Genomic DNA, 17,738 nt, shown 5'->3' with positions numbered 1-17,738 from the left:
ACAACCAAAACCTTTAGAACCGATAATGTCATTGGATTGTTGAATTGTCTGTATTTTAAGATGTTGCCAGTTTTACAGGCTAGAAGAGCAGAGCAGCAGCGCACCCAATCAAGATGGCAAGCCATGCCACTGTCACTATGCAACAGACTTGGAGAGCCACAAAAGCAGGCAGGCTGGCAATGCTGCCAGTTCTTGCTCTGGATTCTGGAGTGACTGACATGCCTGAAGAGAGAATGAAAACATTTTGTTCTTTAGACTTTAGAGGTTTGGGATTTCTAGGCTGAAAATTTGGCATTCGGGGACAGGAGTTTCACATCGGCAAGTATTGTTGCCCCTGGGAAAGTGACTCATGTTCTTTGCAGGACTCTTCTTTTGGGTAAAGTTTCTTGAATCAACCAACCTATAAGCTGATGTTGAAAATACAATGGTTACCATTGAAGAAGTGGGAGGCAAATACGTTGGGATCTGTTTCCAAACATTAGACAAGTTTAACTGAAATACGTTGCATTTAAGGAATAGTTGTTCCCTCACAGAGTTTAACAAGAAAATTCTAGTAGTAGGATAACTTCTCATTACTATTGCTATTGAAAATGTAGTGCTATGGTTATCTTAGCTGCTGAATGGACTAAAAAAAGTGATGCTTTGCCAGGGCTTTGTACTCTCTTAGGCAAGATTGGGGCGGCAGAAGAAAGTAACCAGAAGTAGAGGTGATGTAGAGAAGAATCCTGTGGAACAGAGGGGGCAGATGAAGCATGTTGTGGGGTTATTTTTTCAAAATATAACTGTTGCAGAAGTGGTTTCAAAGAGGAGCTTAAAGAATAAGGGAAGTGGCATGTTGAAGAAAGACGGTTATTTGAGGGAAAGAAATAGCATGGCAGTTTTGGGGGGGGAGAGTGAACAATCTGCATATATGATGAAATTAGATTCTTGATAAACCTTGTTTATTTTGCAACAGGAAGTTGCTTTGGCACAATAGAGGCAGAAGTCTTAGCCAAGCTTGGAAATAGAAAGCAAACATAATTTTAAACAAATATTTGGAGTTAAGTGTACTGGAATATATCCTAAGAGAAGTTAACTTAAGGAAGTTTACAGAAGGCACTTTTCCAATCCCTTCCTCCTTCAACCACCCATGTCTGACTGTGGGGGCTGGGAAGGCACAGAGTGGGGCTGTGGTGGGAACCTTTCTTCTATGTACTTCTTTAACTTAAATTCTATTAGCATCCAAAGCACTGTATTCACTCAGTTGATAAATCTAGGAAGTAAATGGAATTTGATGGGAGTAAATGAATTTCTTTACAACTTTTGATTTGCTCATATTACAAAAGTTTGCTTTTTTGTTGCAAATCTAGTCTATCTTTGTGTTAAATATATTCTTTGTTTGCTTTTGCACTGTTTGTATATACAGTGGCATAGCATTTCAAAAGATGAAGGGAATGCTAAGTTGCTGCTGTTTCACTCTTAACGCTGAAAGGAGGATTTTTGACTTAGCCTTTCTTTTTTGTAAATTAGCATATGCTAGACTCTGGATAATTAGGGATTTGTGACAAAACCTAACAAATTATTGTGAAGTTATTTTGTTTTCAAAAATCGTGGGATGAATATTTGTGTGGCACACCTTCTGTTTTGCTGCTGCAGCAGTCAAATTACTTTGCCTTTGCTTTGCTACTACAGCAGATGTTTTCAGTCTTTCTGAGTCCACAGCTCCCTTGATCAACTACATGCTTTCTGTGGCACCCTTGTGGGTCTCAGGAGCCCATTTATGTCACCCCTTGCCGGCAGAGCTGGCAGCCCCTCACCCTTTTTCGAACACCCTCCCTTGTGGAGTGTTCGCTCAGCCTCCTCTCTGCTCCCCTCTCCGTGGGTGGCCACTGGGCAGCCACAGCTGCCCCCCCCAGTCTCTGAGCTGCCCCCCCCGCCCCAAAGAGAGGTGTCTCCTCACAATGCCCCACATGGGCCTGGGAAGCACCCCCTGGCCAGCCCCAGCAGCACCATTCACATGGGGAGCTTGTAGCCAGGCTGCAGCAAGAAATAACTGTGCAAGCCTTTGGGAGGCAGAGGCCCAAGAAGGCATCAGAGGAAGGAAGGAGGGAGGGAAGGGAAGAGGGACAGAGGCCAGTGTTGCCTGTGCCACCCCTGACCATTCAATGAAAACCACTGTACAGTGGAACCTCTACCTGCGACCATAATCCATTCCGGAGGTCCATCTGGAGGTCGAAATGGGTTGCTGGGAGAGGCGCCATTGTGCGCAGGCACGGGCGGTGATTGCCCACTTCTGGGCATGCGCGAACGGCGATTGCCGCTCCTGCACAGGTGCAAACGGCGGCAAACCTGCCGGTTACTTCCGGGTTTGCCGCGGACATTGGGCTAAATGGACACAAGCGGAGGCGGACGTAAGAAGAGGTTTGACTGTACATTTGTTGCCCATCTCCCTATGCTGGGTCATCTCAGGTTACATTAGTGTCATAGAAAGAACTGGCTACTTCCCTTACTATTGAATTTTGAGAAAGAAGCCTCCAATACTATCGTTGCCCCAGTTTCCATGAGTTAGGATGCTTGCGTAGTGACGTAGTGCAATGTGGGATGCTCCCCACATGACCCAGGACCTCTTGCTTTGGCCTGGCAACATGCCCCTTACCACTGCCAGACTTAAAAGAGGCCTTAGAAGATGGCAACACTTTCTTACTGTAGCAATGATCAAGACTTCTTTATGAACAGAAACTACCTTGATACATGCTATTAATAAATATACCCATTTCTATTATTTTATCACATTCTAGTGTCCCACTCTATCACAAGCAAGGGGGGATGGAAATAGCAGTAGTGCTGTAGGGAGAGTTGGGAAGTCAGGGGTGCTTAGTTCTCGTTTATTCTCTTGGTTTGTGTTGCTTCCAAAAGTTCACTTCCTCCAGGTGGACCCCTATGAGACAAGGTAAACAGCTGTAATGACCCCTTGAGAGGAAATGTAAAGCACGGCACTCCCTGCTCCCCACCACAAAAATGTCCCTGTAATATACAGATCTTCCTCTCAAAAGTAATTATTTTCCTGGAATACGCCTGTTGAGAGAATTTCCTTTTTTCCCTTTATTTTCCAGGTTGGTACCTTGATTAGACACTTGACCTTCAGTCAACTCTGCTAATCTCAGAAATAAATATGTTCAAAATGATAAGTTTAGATCCTTGCAGTGAAGATTCATACAGAATGAATTTCCAGAGCTGAAAAACAGTTTGTGTAAAGAAGACTGTAGCAATGTTTCTAGATTATATCAAAGATCCACATCTTGGTACTTTACAACATACAGATAACAGAACATCCAATAATGTGAGCATCATGTGAAACAGAAGCCTGTGTAGGATCTGCTGATCCAAGAGAATAAGAGGTTGCAGGTATGTAGAAGTTGTTTTATCCTCAGTTTTTCTCATTCTGATCCATAGATTGGCAAAATACCCTGCAGAAGATTATTTACCTTGGAGATGAAAGGTTAAATCAAAATATTTCAATTGTGTTTCTGCTAGGTGCAAAGTGGAAAACATTTCATAAACATGATACAATATACTGAGTAGGAAATATTTCTAAAGATTCGAAAAGATGCTTTGTCCTAACTTTAAGCACTGGAAATAGGCTTCAAGGTTTTGAGAGCTGTTTCCAAGGAATCCTTTCAAATCTTGATGCCATGACAACTTGCTTACATTAGCCATTAACAAAGACTGACAACAAGAGTAAAATTAGAGCTCGTATGTGGCTCAATGAGAGCAAAGTCTTAGTTTGAATATAGTACTTTGGGCAGCATCCAAAATACATTTCAGATCTGTTTTCCTTTTCGATTGAAATGTATAACTATTTTGTTCACAAATTTTACATCTGTAATTGCAGAAGTAATCAATATAAGCTGAGGAACTATGAGAGATATTGGGATTATAGAGACATAAAGCTAGAATAGCATTAAACGGTATCTAACCTTTTGATAACAAAAGTATTGATAGAAGGATTGGAGCCAAACTAAAGTAGTATGTTCTATTGAATTCAAAAGGGTTTCATTTAGTCATGACTAACTTGTCCAGTTGATTTAAGTGGGACCTAAGTTTAACTAGCTTTTTTGGATCTAACTCATTTTCTTTTTCTCCACTGTTCACTAAAGAAGATTTTCTTTATAGACTCTAAGCTTTACCAAATCTATAATCCCTTCTGTTTAATACTTATAGCTGCTAGTTGTATTTTAAAAGAGCTGTGTCTTTGATATTCCTTCTTTCCAAAAATCGACATTCTGGAGGCGTAATTCCATGTGTCAGCAAAATAAATGTATACACATTCTAAGTACAGACAATCTCTTGCCATTTCCTGAAAAAGAAGAAACACAAATGCCAACTGCTATTTTGATTCAACCGCTCTATAATGGGAAACTTCAATTGCCTGCTTCCTCAAATAAAAAGAAAATTAGTGTGCTTTCCAGTTTTAACTATAGAACTTAACTTTAAACTGCCAGACAAAATTTCTTCCTTTACAGCTGAGTTTTAAAAAGGCATCTCTACTGTTCTTTCTCTGGGCCAAACTGTATGTTATTCCAGGAGATGGTTGTTAGTTTGTTTTTTAGGGGTGTGGCACAAGACCAAACACAGAGCATAACACACACACACACACACACACACACACACACACAACGCAAAAGTGGAAAAGATTTCCCTGACTATGTCGAACAATTTAATAAGCATTTTTTCTTGTACTTGTTTGAGGATCATTTCTTTGTCTTTCCTCCAAGTTGCTTACAGTAGCGTATAAGCTTCTTCCATCATGCACATAGATTTTATCCTCACAACAATTCCATAAAGCATAACTGGCCCAAGGTTACACAGAAAGCTTCATAGCTGAGGGGGGATTTCAACCTGGGATTCTCCATTCACAGACTGATACTAACCACTACACCACACCACCACTTTCCTTTTTCAAAAGAACAATGCAGACTTAGAAACCTGTAAATCTGATTGCAAAAAGTGGCCCAGGAGGAAGGGGTTAAGCGCCTTCTTACCTGAGCATCACTGCTGAGGTCAAAATCTCACAGGTGTCCCATATGACCTCACAGGTGGTGTTTGACAGTTGGCATGATTGTGGGGCTAGGGAGGCATGCTTCTGTTTGTGGTTGGAGTCCCCAGTTATACGCATTTCTTGGTCAGCAGTATATCAATATATTTCTAACATTCTGAAGATTCCTATGCAGATGTATCTACAGCTCTCACTTTTAAATGAATGGGACAATCAAAAGCAAAACTTACCCTCAAAAGAATTTGTAACGTGTCTGTTGGTAACTGCTATAATTTCTAACACAAAAAATAGAATGCACTGCAAGGTTTGCAGCTACTGTTGTGGTATAAAAATGTTTGGAATTTGGGAATCTTAGCGGGGGAAAGGCATAATTTGAAAGTCTCTGATGGGTCAGAAAACACAGAATATTTTTATGCCATATAGTGGGATGTCATTAGTTAGAACACTACAGATGATCTCTATAATTGATTGACTTTTCCAATGCATGAAATTTGGACTTTTATGCTAGTCTCCTTATGCAGTATTCATTTTACAAAGTATCGCCCATACTCTACAGTTAAATAACATCTCTTTTAAAAATCTCACTCCTCTGGCTGCTTTGCCATCCTTGGCGGAAAAAATACTGGGTACCACGCCACACATCACCTCCCACTCCTTGCAGATGGGAAGGCTGCTATGAAGAGAAGTTGATCTTTATTGCAAATTGAAAAAACTAGGGAAACATTACTACTGTAAATGTAATTCACAACTCCCACCTACATTTTCATTTAGTTGGGAAGGGGATTATAGACCTCACATTGTACACCGTTTGTCCCCAGGCTGATACGCCTTTTTTTTTAAAAAAAAAAGTGGTGTACACAACTTCACATACTTCAGAATAATGGGAACTGAAAAACATAATAGACCTGACCTTTTCCCATGCATCCTTGATTTTGATCCATTAGTGTTTTTTCCCTGACAGTCTGAGACGTCTCTGCAGCTGTGTCTGCTAGATATTTTAAAGCAAGATAGCATATTCGGGAAGATAAAGAGTTGTACAGGAAGTGCCTAGGGGGCTGCTTGTTGCATAAGACAGGTGTCACTTTTCAAAGCTTGCATATGAAGTGTGGCTAGCTGACAGCTCTAGGGTTCTGGACATGCAACAGCACAGCAAAATACCATAGCTTTCCTGCTACTCTAAACTTCACTAGGGGGAGAACTGTGTGTCAGACGAAAGAGGCGCCTTAAGATTTCTTACCAAAAATCCTTTGCACTGAGTAAGGTTTTTATGTTGACTGACTTAAGGAACAAGAGGATTAAAGTAAAATCCTGTGAGCAAAGTTCAGAGTGGGCTCGAAAGATTTCTGTGTGCAGGCTATCTCTATCCCACAGCCAGAGATCTCCTGAAATGACAGAAAATACAAGTGTCCAGGAACCAAAGTGTTTTATTTTCTAGAAGCAAATTGGTGAGACGACTCTTAAGAAAGGCATGTACTGTTAAAACTCTGGGTAGTTTTGTTGGAAATTTGCTTCATTCTGATGTTAAGTCTCTTGTGTTTTTAATAAAACCTTCACAAAGGAGGCTAGAGAGCAGTTAGAAACAACATCTTTCTCTTTTTTTGCTCAACCAAGTGGCTTTTTGTATTTTGCAAGAGAGATTGTTTGGGGAGGGGAGATAACAGCTACAGCCACGAATGTGTCATGGCAATATTTCTGTAGCCCAGCTTTTGTACCAGGATGTTTGTAGCATGCCAGAGCAGTGTTAGCTCTTGCCTCTCACAATAAGCCTGTGTCCCTGGCAGCCATACCTGTTTGCTCTGGTAAGCCCTGCCTGTGACTTGCCGCCAAGTTTGATGGCTGCTGCTGTTTCCATTTTCTCTTCTTCCTCTTACCTGACTTCCAACGCTTGGTGGGTATAGGACATGTTCATTATTATTTTTTAGGCCTTTATTGGGTAAACGTAAAGAGTTGATCACTATAAATGTGCTTCCACCCAAAGCAGTGGCATAGCGTGGGCCGGGCGCAACATCTGGGGGGGGCGCTCGCACTCGAGTGCTAAAATCCACAGGTTAGGGGGCACAAATTACTTGCCTTGCCCCGGGTGCTGACAACCCACGCTACGCCACTGGCCCAAAGCAAGAATGGCTGCTCACTTTCTGTTGAGCAATAGTTGGCGCGATAACTTGATTATGGCAGATGATGGAAGAGCAAATTATTAATGATTGTTTCCCATGTATTTTTATTTTCTGTAAAGTACTGGAAATGTAATATCACATGGACATGTGCATGCTACTTAAATATTACATTGTTTTTGTTTAGGTTTTCCTGCAAGAATCTACTAACATAGTCTTTTGATAACCTCAAGAGAAGGTACCTAATAAAAATGCCTCCAAGACCATCATCCGGTGAACTGTGGGGCATCCATTTGATGCCACCAAGAATCCTAGTAGAATGTCTTCTACCTAATGGCATGATAGTGACTTTAGAATGCCTCCGTGAGGCCACCTTGTTAAATATTAAGCACGAACTTTTTAAAGAAGCTCGGAAATACCCTCTCTATCAGCTCCTTCAAGATGAGTCCTCTTACATTTTCGTAAGTGTTACACAAGAAGCAGAAAGGGAAGAATTTTTCGATGAAACACGGCGACTTTGTGATCTACGACTCTTCCAGCCTTTTCTAAAAGTCATAGAGCCAGTAGGCAACAGAGAAGAGAAAATCCTGAATCGGGAAATTGGTGAGGCTTATTCATTTGTTACAAATATTTATATGCCACATGACAGTCTGCATTTTTAAAATATGTAAAGGAAAGTGGCCACAATTTGATTCCCCTAAAGCCTATGGGCCTTTCATGAGAGTATGGAATCATGGAATTGTAGAGTTGGAAGGGGCCCTGAGGATTATCTAGTCCAGCCTCCTGCAATGCAGGAATCTCAGCTAAAGCATCCATGACAGGTGGCCATCCAATCTCTGCTTAAAAACCTCTAATGAAGGAGAGTCCACAACCTTCTTAGTTCCACTGTCAAATATAGTTAACTGTCATGTGAGAAAGCCACCGTGATGGAATTATGAGTAAATGGTCTTTTTGGTTGTGTAACAAACTGAGTACATCATGTCAGAAACTGCAAATTGTTCATTAAAACATGATTGCAAAGACCGCTGAGCTCTTAACGTGATTATTTGGGATCTTGCTATTAATTAAAGCAGGAATGGGGAACCTTCTGTGCGCTGTTTGGCCAGATATTTATTTCCTCGCACCCTGTGGGTCAACTCTGATAGATGTGTGAACCTGCCAACCTGTCAGTTTACTGGTAGGGGGAGGAGCCTGCTGGAAATGTGCTGGCAAAGCAGCAGCTGGAAGGATTGAACTCTTCATCAGCTAATGAGCAGAAACTTCTATCTGCTGTCTGCCAGTGTCTGCTTTACCAGTATGTTCCTTGCAAGAATCAAACTGCCAAAGCAACACCGTGCAGGATTTAACCCCCTGCTTATCATCTGACGAGCCAGTTTCCCATGGGCCGGGGAGGTGGGGCGGGGGGACTAGTGACAACAACCAAAGCAAAATTGAACCCTGTCCCGCCATCAGCTGACATCACTCAGTGATAGCAGCTGATAATATTGTGGGTTTGGGGAAATGACCTTGTGGGTGAATTGGACCCTATGCGGACCAAGTTTGGACCGAAGGCCAAAGGTTCCTCAGTCCATTAAAGCATGCATATAATATAGGATATTGTCATTGTTGGCAGTCTGTATGAGGCAGACAAACTTTGCACATATTTTTAGAGTGCAGTACTCCAGCGATAAAACGGTTGAGGGACCTCTGCATTTATAATCTTGAACTAACAGTCGTATATGAAATGCAAATACGCACAGCATGTATTGAGTATTCAAGCTATTCATGCACATATCTGATGTAGAAATGAACATTAGTTTATTAAAAGCAGTTGAGTCAGCAATACCCCTTTCACTAGAATAAGAAAATCTTGTCACATTTGCTGGTTTTGCAGAGTCTGGGGTGCTGCTACAGTAACCAAACAATTGGATGCTGTCAGGTGAGGGTGGAATCACAGTGTTGAAGGGCAAAGAGGAGATTTCCCCTCCCTTCAACACTTCACAGCTGCACTAGGCCAACTGTGCTATGCTGAGTTGTCTTTTAAGCTGTTTTCTCAGTTAATTACGTTTTACCTGAGTGCCACTCTTTGTTGACTTGTACTTGCTTTCATTATGATGGTGCATACTTGACAGTGGATCAACTTTTTTATTATAAATTTAATAATTGTTCACGATCATGGGCATTTCTTTATATAAAGATGGGATAGAAGTAAACTTTGGTGACAGCCTTTGGAACCCTTTTGCTTGACCTGGGGAAAAGTTCCAGAACATGTCTAATCTTACTTAAGCAGAATAGTTGCAGTGGGTACAGAATATGCTTCGCTGCTGCAGCCCCTTGAGCTATGGAGACAATTGCTGTAGCAGCCCAGCCATTCAAGCAAGACAGAGCTGAGCTCTTGTGGGAAGGGGTAGAGGACAGAGTGACAGGAAACTATACTCTGAGGACTCACTGTTTCTGAAAATGTATCAAAGAGAATTGCTCTCTCCTTCTTCTTTTTTAGGTTTTGCTATTGGCATGCCTATCTGTGAATTTGACTTGGTTAAGGATCCAGAAGTTCAGGACTTCAGAAGAAACATTCTTAATGTTTGTAAAGAAGCAGTAGATCTGCGAGATGCTAACGCACCCCATAGCAGAGCATTGTATGTCTGTCCCCCAAACATAGAATCTTCGCCCGAGCTGCCCAAGCATATATACAATAAACTTGATAAAGGTAAAAGAAAAGAAAACACAATTCAGTGCATTTGCCAGATTGGTACCAGATTAATGTGCAGCTGCTTGAACAGTGAAATTCAATCCATTTCCCCCATATGCCCATTTCATTTCAGCGTGAGTAATCAGCTCAGTGAAAATAGTTACATTTTCAGACATGTCGTAGCGCGCTCAGTGCACTCGTTTTCTTCTACTTTAGCAGCATTACTCAGATTTTTTCCCCCTGTTATTGTTGGGGGCTGCTTAATAAAGTTCCAACGAAACAGTCTTATTCAAGAAACCTGAAGGGTCACACCATTGTTCTGTCCCCTCCCAGCCTTTCTCCTTTCCATTTTAAAAGTTGCTTTAGTGAAGAGCTAAGAGGAACCCATAGCTTGTTGCTGCAGCCCCAAAGATTGCATATTCTAGATAGAGAGTACTGAATTGTGTTTTAGGTCTTTTTTGCTCCTGTATTTTCATTTTTCTGTAAATAGTTATGTGGGCATGATCCCTGATGTAACCTGACATAGTTTCCTTCTGTTCCAGGACAAATAATAGTGGTGATATGGGTAATAGTCTCCCCCAACAATGACAAGCAGAAGTACACTTTAAAAATCAATCACGATTATGTGCCAGAACAAGTCATCGCTGAAGCAATCAGGAAAAAAACACGAAGTATGTTGCTGTCATCTGAACAGCTAAAGCTCTGTGTGTTAGAGTACCAGGGGAAGTATATTTTAAAAGTATGTGGTTGTGATGAATATTTACTAGAAAAACATCCCCTGAGTCAATACAAGGTGAGTAAACATCTGGTTCATTTTGAAATTTAATGCTTGTTGTCAGAGTTAGATCTTGTGTGCAGTTCAGGGGTCGGAAGAGAGGGATTTGCATATGAAAATGTGCAAAAGATGAAGTACTGAAGCCAGGTTTCCATTTTTTTATGTGCTTTTATTGGGTGTGATTTGGCGGGTTCACTGGGGATGTTAAAAGTTTATGATGTTTTCCTTTCAGTGTGGTTCACCTACTGTTACTTGGCAGGGTGTTCATTGAAATAGATTGCTTTTCATTCTTAGACCAATCAATCCCTTCCTGTAGCTTGGGAGATACAATCAGATGTTCGCAAACAACTGCTTTTGTGGTGTCTTGAAATAAGCAGGGAAGAGCATGAATTAGGGCCATATTTCAGGGCTAGACCAGAGGTTTTTATGGAGTGGGTGTGGGTGTGAGAACCACTTTTGCCAGTGCTGAGACTGTCGGGCTGCATCCCTGTGATCCGATGCACCTGCAGCGCTGCACAAGCCCAGGATCTTAGTGTCTTTTTCATGGACGTGGACAGAACTTACACATGGTTTGTTAGAATGTTGAGAACTAAAGTCTGCGGTCAAAACAACATAATTCAGTGAGTCTCAAAGGGTGTGGCACACCACACTGATGTGGCAGGAGAGGGTGGCAAGTGTGGTGATAAGATTCAAGGGCAATTAAAGAAACATTTAAACATTTTAGAATACAGTTGTACCTTGGTTCTCAAACAGAATGCGTTCCGGGAGTCCGCTTGACTCCTGAAACCGTTCAAAAACCAAGGAGCGGCTTCTGATTGGCTGCAGAAGCGTCCTGCAGCCAATTAGGTAAAAAGGTAAAGGGACCCCTGACCATTAGGTCCAGTCGTGACCGACTCTGGGGTTGCGGCGCTCATCTCGCTTTACTGGCCGAGGGAGCTGGTGTACATCTTCCGGGTCATGTGGCCAGCATGACTAAGCCGCTTCTGGTGAACCAGAGCAGCGCACCGAAACGCTGTTTACCTTCCCGCCAGAACGGTACCTATTTAGCTACTTGCACATTGACGTGCTTTCGAACTGCTAGGTTGGCAGGAGCAGGGACCGAACAATGGGAGCTCACCCCGTCACGGGGATTCGAACCGCCGACCTTCTGATCGGCAAGTCCTAGGCTCCGTGGTTTAACCCACAGCGCCACCCACATCCACCTGCAGCCAATCAGAAGCCTCATCAAACGAGGGGAGAACTAATGGGTATTCAGTTCAAGGAGAAGGATTTTTAAACTTGTAGAGACAGAGAGTCATGAAGAGGTTTTTATGCGTACATCTTACTTAATGAGGTGGTGCAAATCATGTGATATAGGATTGCACGTGTGTATATTCTCATGAAGTGAAATCCAGTAGTGCCTGTTTACTAATGGAACAAACACTGTTGGCAGAGTGGATTTTCTGTGCCCCACCCCTTGCACCCCTAAAAACGTGCTGCAGACGATGTTTTTTTTGGGGAAAGTCAGTGGGGAGGGGCACAAATTGCTGCAGGAGGAGAGGAAAGTAAGGTCCTTTTTTACAAGAGGATGTTTGATTATATAACAGTGGGTGTCACCCTTAGTGCTTTCTAAAATAAGTTCATTATGGGTGAATACAAAAAAAATTCCTTCCAGTAGCACCTTAAAGACCAACCAAGTTAGTTCTTGGTATGAGCTTTTCGTGTGCAAGCTCATACCAAGAACTAACTTAGTTGGTCTTTAAGGTGCTACTGGAAGGAATTTTTTTTGTTTTGACTATGGCAGACCAACACGGCTACCTATCTGTAAATGGGTGAATACATTTACACTACTCAATAAAACCATAATTCAGAAATAACAAAAAACCTGCATTACCAAAAATTGTAAGTTCTCTTTCCTCAGCCTTCCCTTTTTTATAATTCTCTTTTCTTCTGATAGAAAATACAAGGAATGTGCCATTAGTGAGGCAACAGTCTATATGTGGATATTTCTTTTTCTCCAAGTGCCAGTATAAAAAGAGAAGTTTGTCCCTTGTTTGGCATGCTTTGTGATTATCTGCTACTTAGAATGACCTGCCAGCCCTACAAATATTGCACGCTAGCTTCATTAAACCGCTTATACTGTGGTTCCTGCTTCGCCTTGAGTTGCAAACCATTCACAATGCCGGCATTGTAATCTTTGCAATTAAGCAATGATGCTGCAAAGAGCAGCATCCAGTGCAGTAATTGTGTTTTCTCTGCCTATTTCAGTACATCCGGAGTTGTATCATGCTTGGTCGAATGCCCAATTTGATGCTAATGGCTAAGGAAAGTCTTTACACCCAGCTGCCATTGGATACCTTTACAATGCCATCTTATTCTAGGCGTATTTCTACAGCTACACCATACATGAATGGAGAAGCTTCAGCCAAATCCCTCTGGGCTATTAACAGTAATCTCAGAATAAAGATTCTCTGCGCTACCTATGTAAATGTAAATATTCGAGATATTGACAAGGTAAAAAAACAACAACTTGGTTTCAATATGACTTGAGAGCACATGCATATTTCTGATGAATGACTCTTAAATCCTTAGGTTTTTTTGTTTCTACATTACTGTCCAGGCCCACCAAACCTTAAACTTTTTGTCTGGGTGTGAAACAAATAAATAACTTGCCTTTTTGAAGTATTTACATATATTGGGCAAAACCTAAGGTGCATTCTGCATTATTATTATTATTATTATTAATCACCATCATTATCAGTTTATTACTCACCCTTCAGCCTGAGGTCCCAGGGATGGCTACAGCAATTTAAACATCAGTATTAAAAACAACTAAAATTACTGACACAAGAATAGGGTGGATCAGAGGTGCATTTTCAGCATATGGCAGAAACTATATATTAAAGGTGCCAGATGTACCTCTGTGGGGAGGGAATTCCACAGCCTAGAAGCTGTCAAAGAGCGGTTGAACTACCAAGAGGGCTCCTCTGCTGATCTTAACACCTGAGGTGGTCTGTAGGGAATAAGTTGGTCTTTCAGATGTTTGTGGCCTGAGTTGATTAAAGCCCTAAACACCAATGTGAGCACCTTTAATTGAGCCTGGAAATAAACTGACAATGCAACTATTTTAGAACGGGGGTTAGATGAGTTACTCTTGCTTGATATTTAAAACTCCTGCTTCATGGTTACTTGTAATATAAGGTAAAGGTACCCCTGCCCATACGGGCCAGTCGTGTCCGACTCTAGGGTTGTGGGCCCATCTCACTTAAGAGATGGAGACATGTCCGGAGTGTCCGGAGACACTTGCGGGTCACGTGGCCAGCGTGACGAAGCTGCTCTGGCGAGCCAGCACCAGCGCAGCACACGGAAACGCCGTTTACCTTCCCGCTATAAAGCGGTACCTATTTATCTGCTTGCACTTAGGAGTGCTTTCGAACTGCTAGGTGGGCAGGAGCTGGGACCGAAAGACGGGAGGTCACCCCGCCGCGGGGATTCGAACCGCCGACCATACAATCGGCAAGTCCTAGGGACTGCGGTTTTACCCACAGCGCCACCCGCGTCCCCTTGTAGTATAGTCATGTTCATAAGCATTTTTTTTTCAGATTTATGTCCGAACTGGCATCTATCATGGAGGAGAGCCATTATGTGATAATGTGAATACTCAGAGAGTACCTTGCTCCAATCCCAGGTAAAGAATATCACTAAAACAATGAAAAGAAACCTGATGTTCAAGTTTGTAGAAACTTATTAACAATTCAGATAATTGCTTTACAGTATATGTTGTGTCTTTCTTTCCTCCATCTAAAAGTGAGTTTGGGTGTTTAGTTTTTGTTCGGATCTGATACTGTACCTTAATGTTCAAGGAATATATAGAATCATAGGATTGTAGAGCTGGCAGGTACCATGAGTGTCATGTAGTCCAACGCAGGAATCTTTTGCCAAGAACGGGGCTCAAACCCAAGACCTTGGGATTAAGAGTCTCATGCTTTACCCCCCCCCCAAAAAAAAACCTTCCTAAATACCCACAACAGCACTCTTAAAATACCTGAACAAGTTATTGCATCGAAGGAAGCAAAGACTTGTTTTCTGCTGCCTTGAAGGGTTGGACTTGATCTAACGGCCTTAAGTTACAGGAGAGTAGATATTTGCTGAACATTTGGAGAAACTTTGTGAAGGTTAGAACAATGGAACCTGTTACCTAGAGGGATGGTGCGCTCTCTGTCACAGGAGATTTTCAAACAGAAGCTGGACAACCACCTGGCAGGGATACTCTCACTCTTAGTTTCCTGCATAGAGTAGGGCATTGGGGTAGATAGCCGTCAAATTAGCTTCCGATGGTTCTACAAAAGTAGAATGCCACACTGGAAAATTCAACTCAAACTTGGCATCGTTTACACAGAATTGCTTTAGTATTTTTTAATTTGCCATATCATTTTTCAAGCATCTTTACATAGCACTTTTGGTTAAAATCTTGGGTCAAATCCCTTTTATCTTCCTTTCAGGTGGAATGAGTGGCTGCAGTATGAGATGCACGTTCTTGATCTTCCACGTGCGGCTCGGCTTTGCCTTTCTATCTGCTCCGTTAAAGGGAGGAAGGGTGCAAAGGAGGTAAGGGTCTTGTCGTTGGATATAGTGAATACTTCTCAAATAGGGAGAATATCTCATTTGAAATTATTCTTCTGACTTATACTGTGTTGATCTCTAAACTAATGGTAACGGTTATAATTTACTTTGTCATCGTATATTTGAGTTTTTTAAAAAAAAGTCTGCCCCTGCCCTTTTAATTCCTCTATATCTGAGTTTGAAATGTGTTGCTAATAGACGAGACTAAACAGTGATTATTTGCTCTTTTTAAGGAGCACTGTCCATTGGCGTGGGGGAATATTAACATGTTTGATTACACAGACACTCTTGTTTCTGGCAAAATGGCTCTGAATCTGTGGCCTGTACCCCATGGGTTGGAAGACCTGCTAAATCCCATTGGAGTTACTGGATCAAATCCCAATAAGGTAAATGGACATTTCATGCCAATTTCTGGCTTATTTACTAACAGTTCGTTGTGTTAAATCAAGGACTGTCCAAGTGAATTCTAATGGTCCTCTGTATTTTAATAAAATATTGTCACTGTTTCCAAAATGTAACAATGGTAAACCTGTATAAACTGCAGTATTTCGGGCTATAGATGGGGGCTCACATAATTTATGCTTCTGTGCACAAAAAATAATAAATCTGTGCATGTAGAAAACTGGCATGTCGGGGAGAGGAGCTTGCTAGAACCCTTGTATCTGATATATCAGCTTTCTATATAGGAAAAAATTGCTTTCACAGAGGAGCATGCAGTGTGGTGTAGTGGTTAAGAGCGGTAGTCTTGTAATCTGGGGAACCGGGTTCGAGTCTCCGCTCCTCCACATGCAGCTGCTGGGTGACCTTGGGCCAGTCACACTTCTTTGAAGTCTCTCAGCCCCACTCACCTCACAGAGTGTTTGTTGTGGGGGAGGAAGGGAAAGGAGAATGTTAGCCGCTTTGAGACTCCTGAAGGGGAGTGAAAGGCGGGATATCAAATCCAAACTCTTCTTCTTCTTCTTATCTGAGCCATTAGTTGCAATCTGGAGTGCTGTTCCCAAGGTTGTCAAAATAAAATGCTGTGCAATTTGTGAGGGTTTTGTCTAGTGATACAGAACTTTAGGTAGCCTGAATTGTTCCATCCACAAAGGTTACAATGGGACTAATGTCTCTACCAAAATCCAAATTGAGTTTACTATGGATGCAGCTTTGAAGAACGCAACTTTAGCAAGCTACTGTCGGGGTCTTTTCATTCTTTGACTAGCAGCAATAAAACCTGGTCTTCTGAAGACAGCTAGTGTTTCTCCTGAGACTTAAGACTAATTTGTCTGATCCTGTGCTTTTATTATTTTAAATACCTTGTATTTGCATAGCTTGTACTTGTGGAATAGTGTGCTTTATATATATATATTAAAAAAACAATATTTTAAATCATACAAGGACAAACTTCTTTTCTTCTTAGGAAACTCCTTGTTTAGAGCTGGAATTTGATTGGTTTAGCAGTCCTGTAAAGTTTCCCGACATGTCTGTAATTGAAGACCATGCCAATTGGACTATATCTCGAGAACTAGGGTTTAACTACAGTCATGCAGGACTGGTAAGGAGAATTTTATTTTCCAGGTTGCATTGTGGCTAAAAACATGCACTACAAGCTAGTTCTCACCTCACTCATGAAGTTTTATCAGATTGCTTTAGGCAAGCGACTGTCTCCCCAACCCATCAACTACAGGGTTAAGTATTGAACAGGGTTTAATAATACAGAGTGGTTGTTAGGGCCACTGAGATGAAGTATGTGAGATGCTTTAAGTATTCAAAAGGATATATATATATATATATATATATATATATATATATATATATTAGTATTAATTGTAGTATGAACAAGTCCCCGTTGCTCTCTTTTTTTACAGAGTAATAGACTAGCACGAGATAATGAATTAAGAGATTGTGACAAAGAGCAGCTGCGTTCAATCTGCACTCGAGACCCACTGTCTGAAATAACTGAACAAGAAAAGGATTTCCTTTGGAGCCACAGGTATGACATTGGGTCCTAAGTAGGACTATGAAAAGTAGGTGGGCAATCATAGGCATGACGCTCCCTGGATTGCATTTTAAGTGGGAAAGGAAAGAAACTGGGGTGAGGACACGAGGCTTGTCATCTGCCCCTAAGCTTAACCCACAAAACTTTGGCTTTTTGTGAAGTCTCCTGAAGATTTATTTTTTTTAAATCTACAACCAGCATACTAAATAGTTCCATGTAGTAATGACAACAATACTTTAATTTTTTATTTCAAAATCCCTTCTTTTGTTGTTGGTTTTTTTGCAGGCATTACTGCGTAAATACGCCAGACATCCTACCTAAATTGCTTTTGTCTGTCAAATGGAACTCTAGAGATGAAGTAGCCCAGGTAGTATCTCCGTTACTTATACACACTTTTAAACTGGCTACAGTTGTTAGCAGTAGCCTTGGTCAAAGACTTTCATTATAATAGCTTCCATGTTGATGAAAAAAAAATGGGTGGGGTGGAATATGACTTTAGTTTTGTTCTCTTACCTTTTAGTTAATAAAACGTTTTTGTTGTAACAGGATCCCATAAGCTCTCT

At 41.4% G+C, this 17,738-nt stretch overlaps 1 protein-coding gene and 1 long non-coding RNA gene across 3 annotated transcripts in view; one reads left to right on the top strand and one right to left on the bottom strand.

The window, feature by feature from the left end:
* PIK3CA (phosphatidylinositol-4,5-bisphosphate 3-kinase catalytic subunit alpha) overlaps positions 1 to 17,738 on the top strand; it is a 42,337-nt gene that overhangs the window by 11,545 nt on the left and 13,054 nt on the right. For both annotated transcript variants that reach the window (XM_081910828.1, XM_081910827.1), the window contains exons 2-12: positions 3,093 to 3,384; positions 7,334 to 7,749; positions 9,626 to 9,835; positions 10,360 to 10,610; positions 12,840 to 13,085; positions 14,174 to 14,259; positions 15,074 to 15,179; positions 15,428 to 15,580; positions 16,597 to 16,731; positions 17,045 to 17,169; positions 17,461 to 17,542. In XM_081910828.1, coding sequence (XP_081766954.1) covers positions 7,398 to 7,749; positions 9,626 to 9,835; positions 10,360 to 10,610; positions 12,840 to 13,085; positions 14,174 to 14,259; positions 15,074 to 15,179; positions 15,428 to 15,580; positions 16,597 to 16,731; positions 17,045 to 17,169; positions 17,461 to 17,542 — 1,746 coding nt within the window. In that variant the 5' untranslated portion in view covers positions 3,093 to 3,384; positions 7,334 to 7,397. The remainder of the gene's footprint in view (positions 1 to 3,092; positions 3,385 to 7,333; positions 7,750 to 9,625; positions 9,836 to 10,359; positions 10,611 to 12,839; positions 13,086 to 14,173; positions 14,260 to 15,073; positions 15,180 to 15,427; positions 15,581 to 16,596; positions 16,732 to 17,044; positions 17,170 to 17,460; positions 17,543 to 17,738) is intronic.
* On the bottom strand, positions 10,617 to 12,831 carry LOC309370020. The gene is made up of 3 exons (XR_014168359.1): positions 12,423 to 12,831; positions 11,795 to 12,239; positions 10,617 to 11,424 (listed from the first exon to the last, which is right to left on the bottom strand). It is a non-coding gene; the product is annotated as an uncharacterized lncRNA (long non-coding RNA).

Source organism: Podarcis melisellensis (genome assembly GCF_964234715.1).
Source record: "Podarcis melisellensis genome assembly, chromosome: 5".
NCBI lineage: Eukaryota > Metazoa > Chordata > Lepidosauria > Squamata > Lacertidae > Podarcis > Podarcis melisellensis.
Note: the sequence above shows the minus strand (reverse complement) of the source record. Positions and strands in the feature narration are given on the sequence as shown.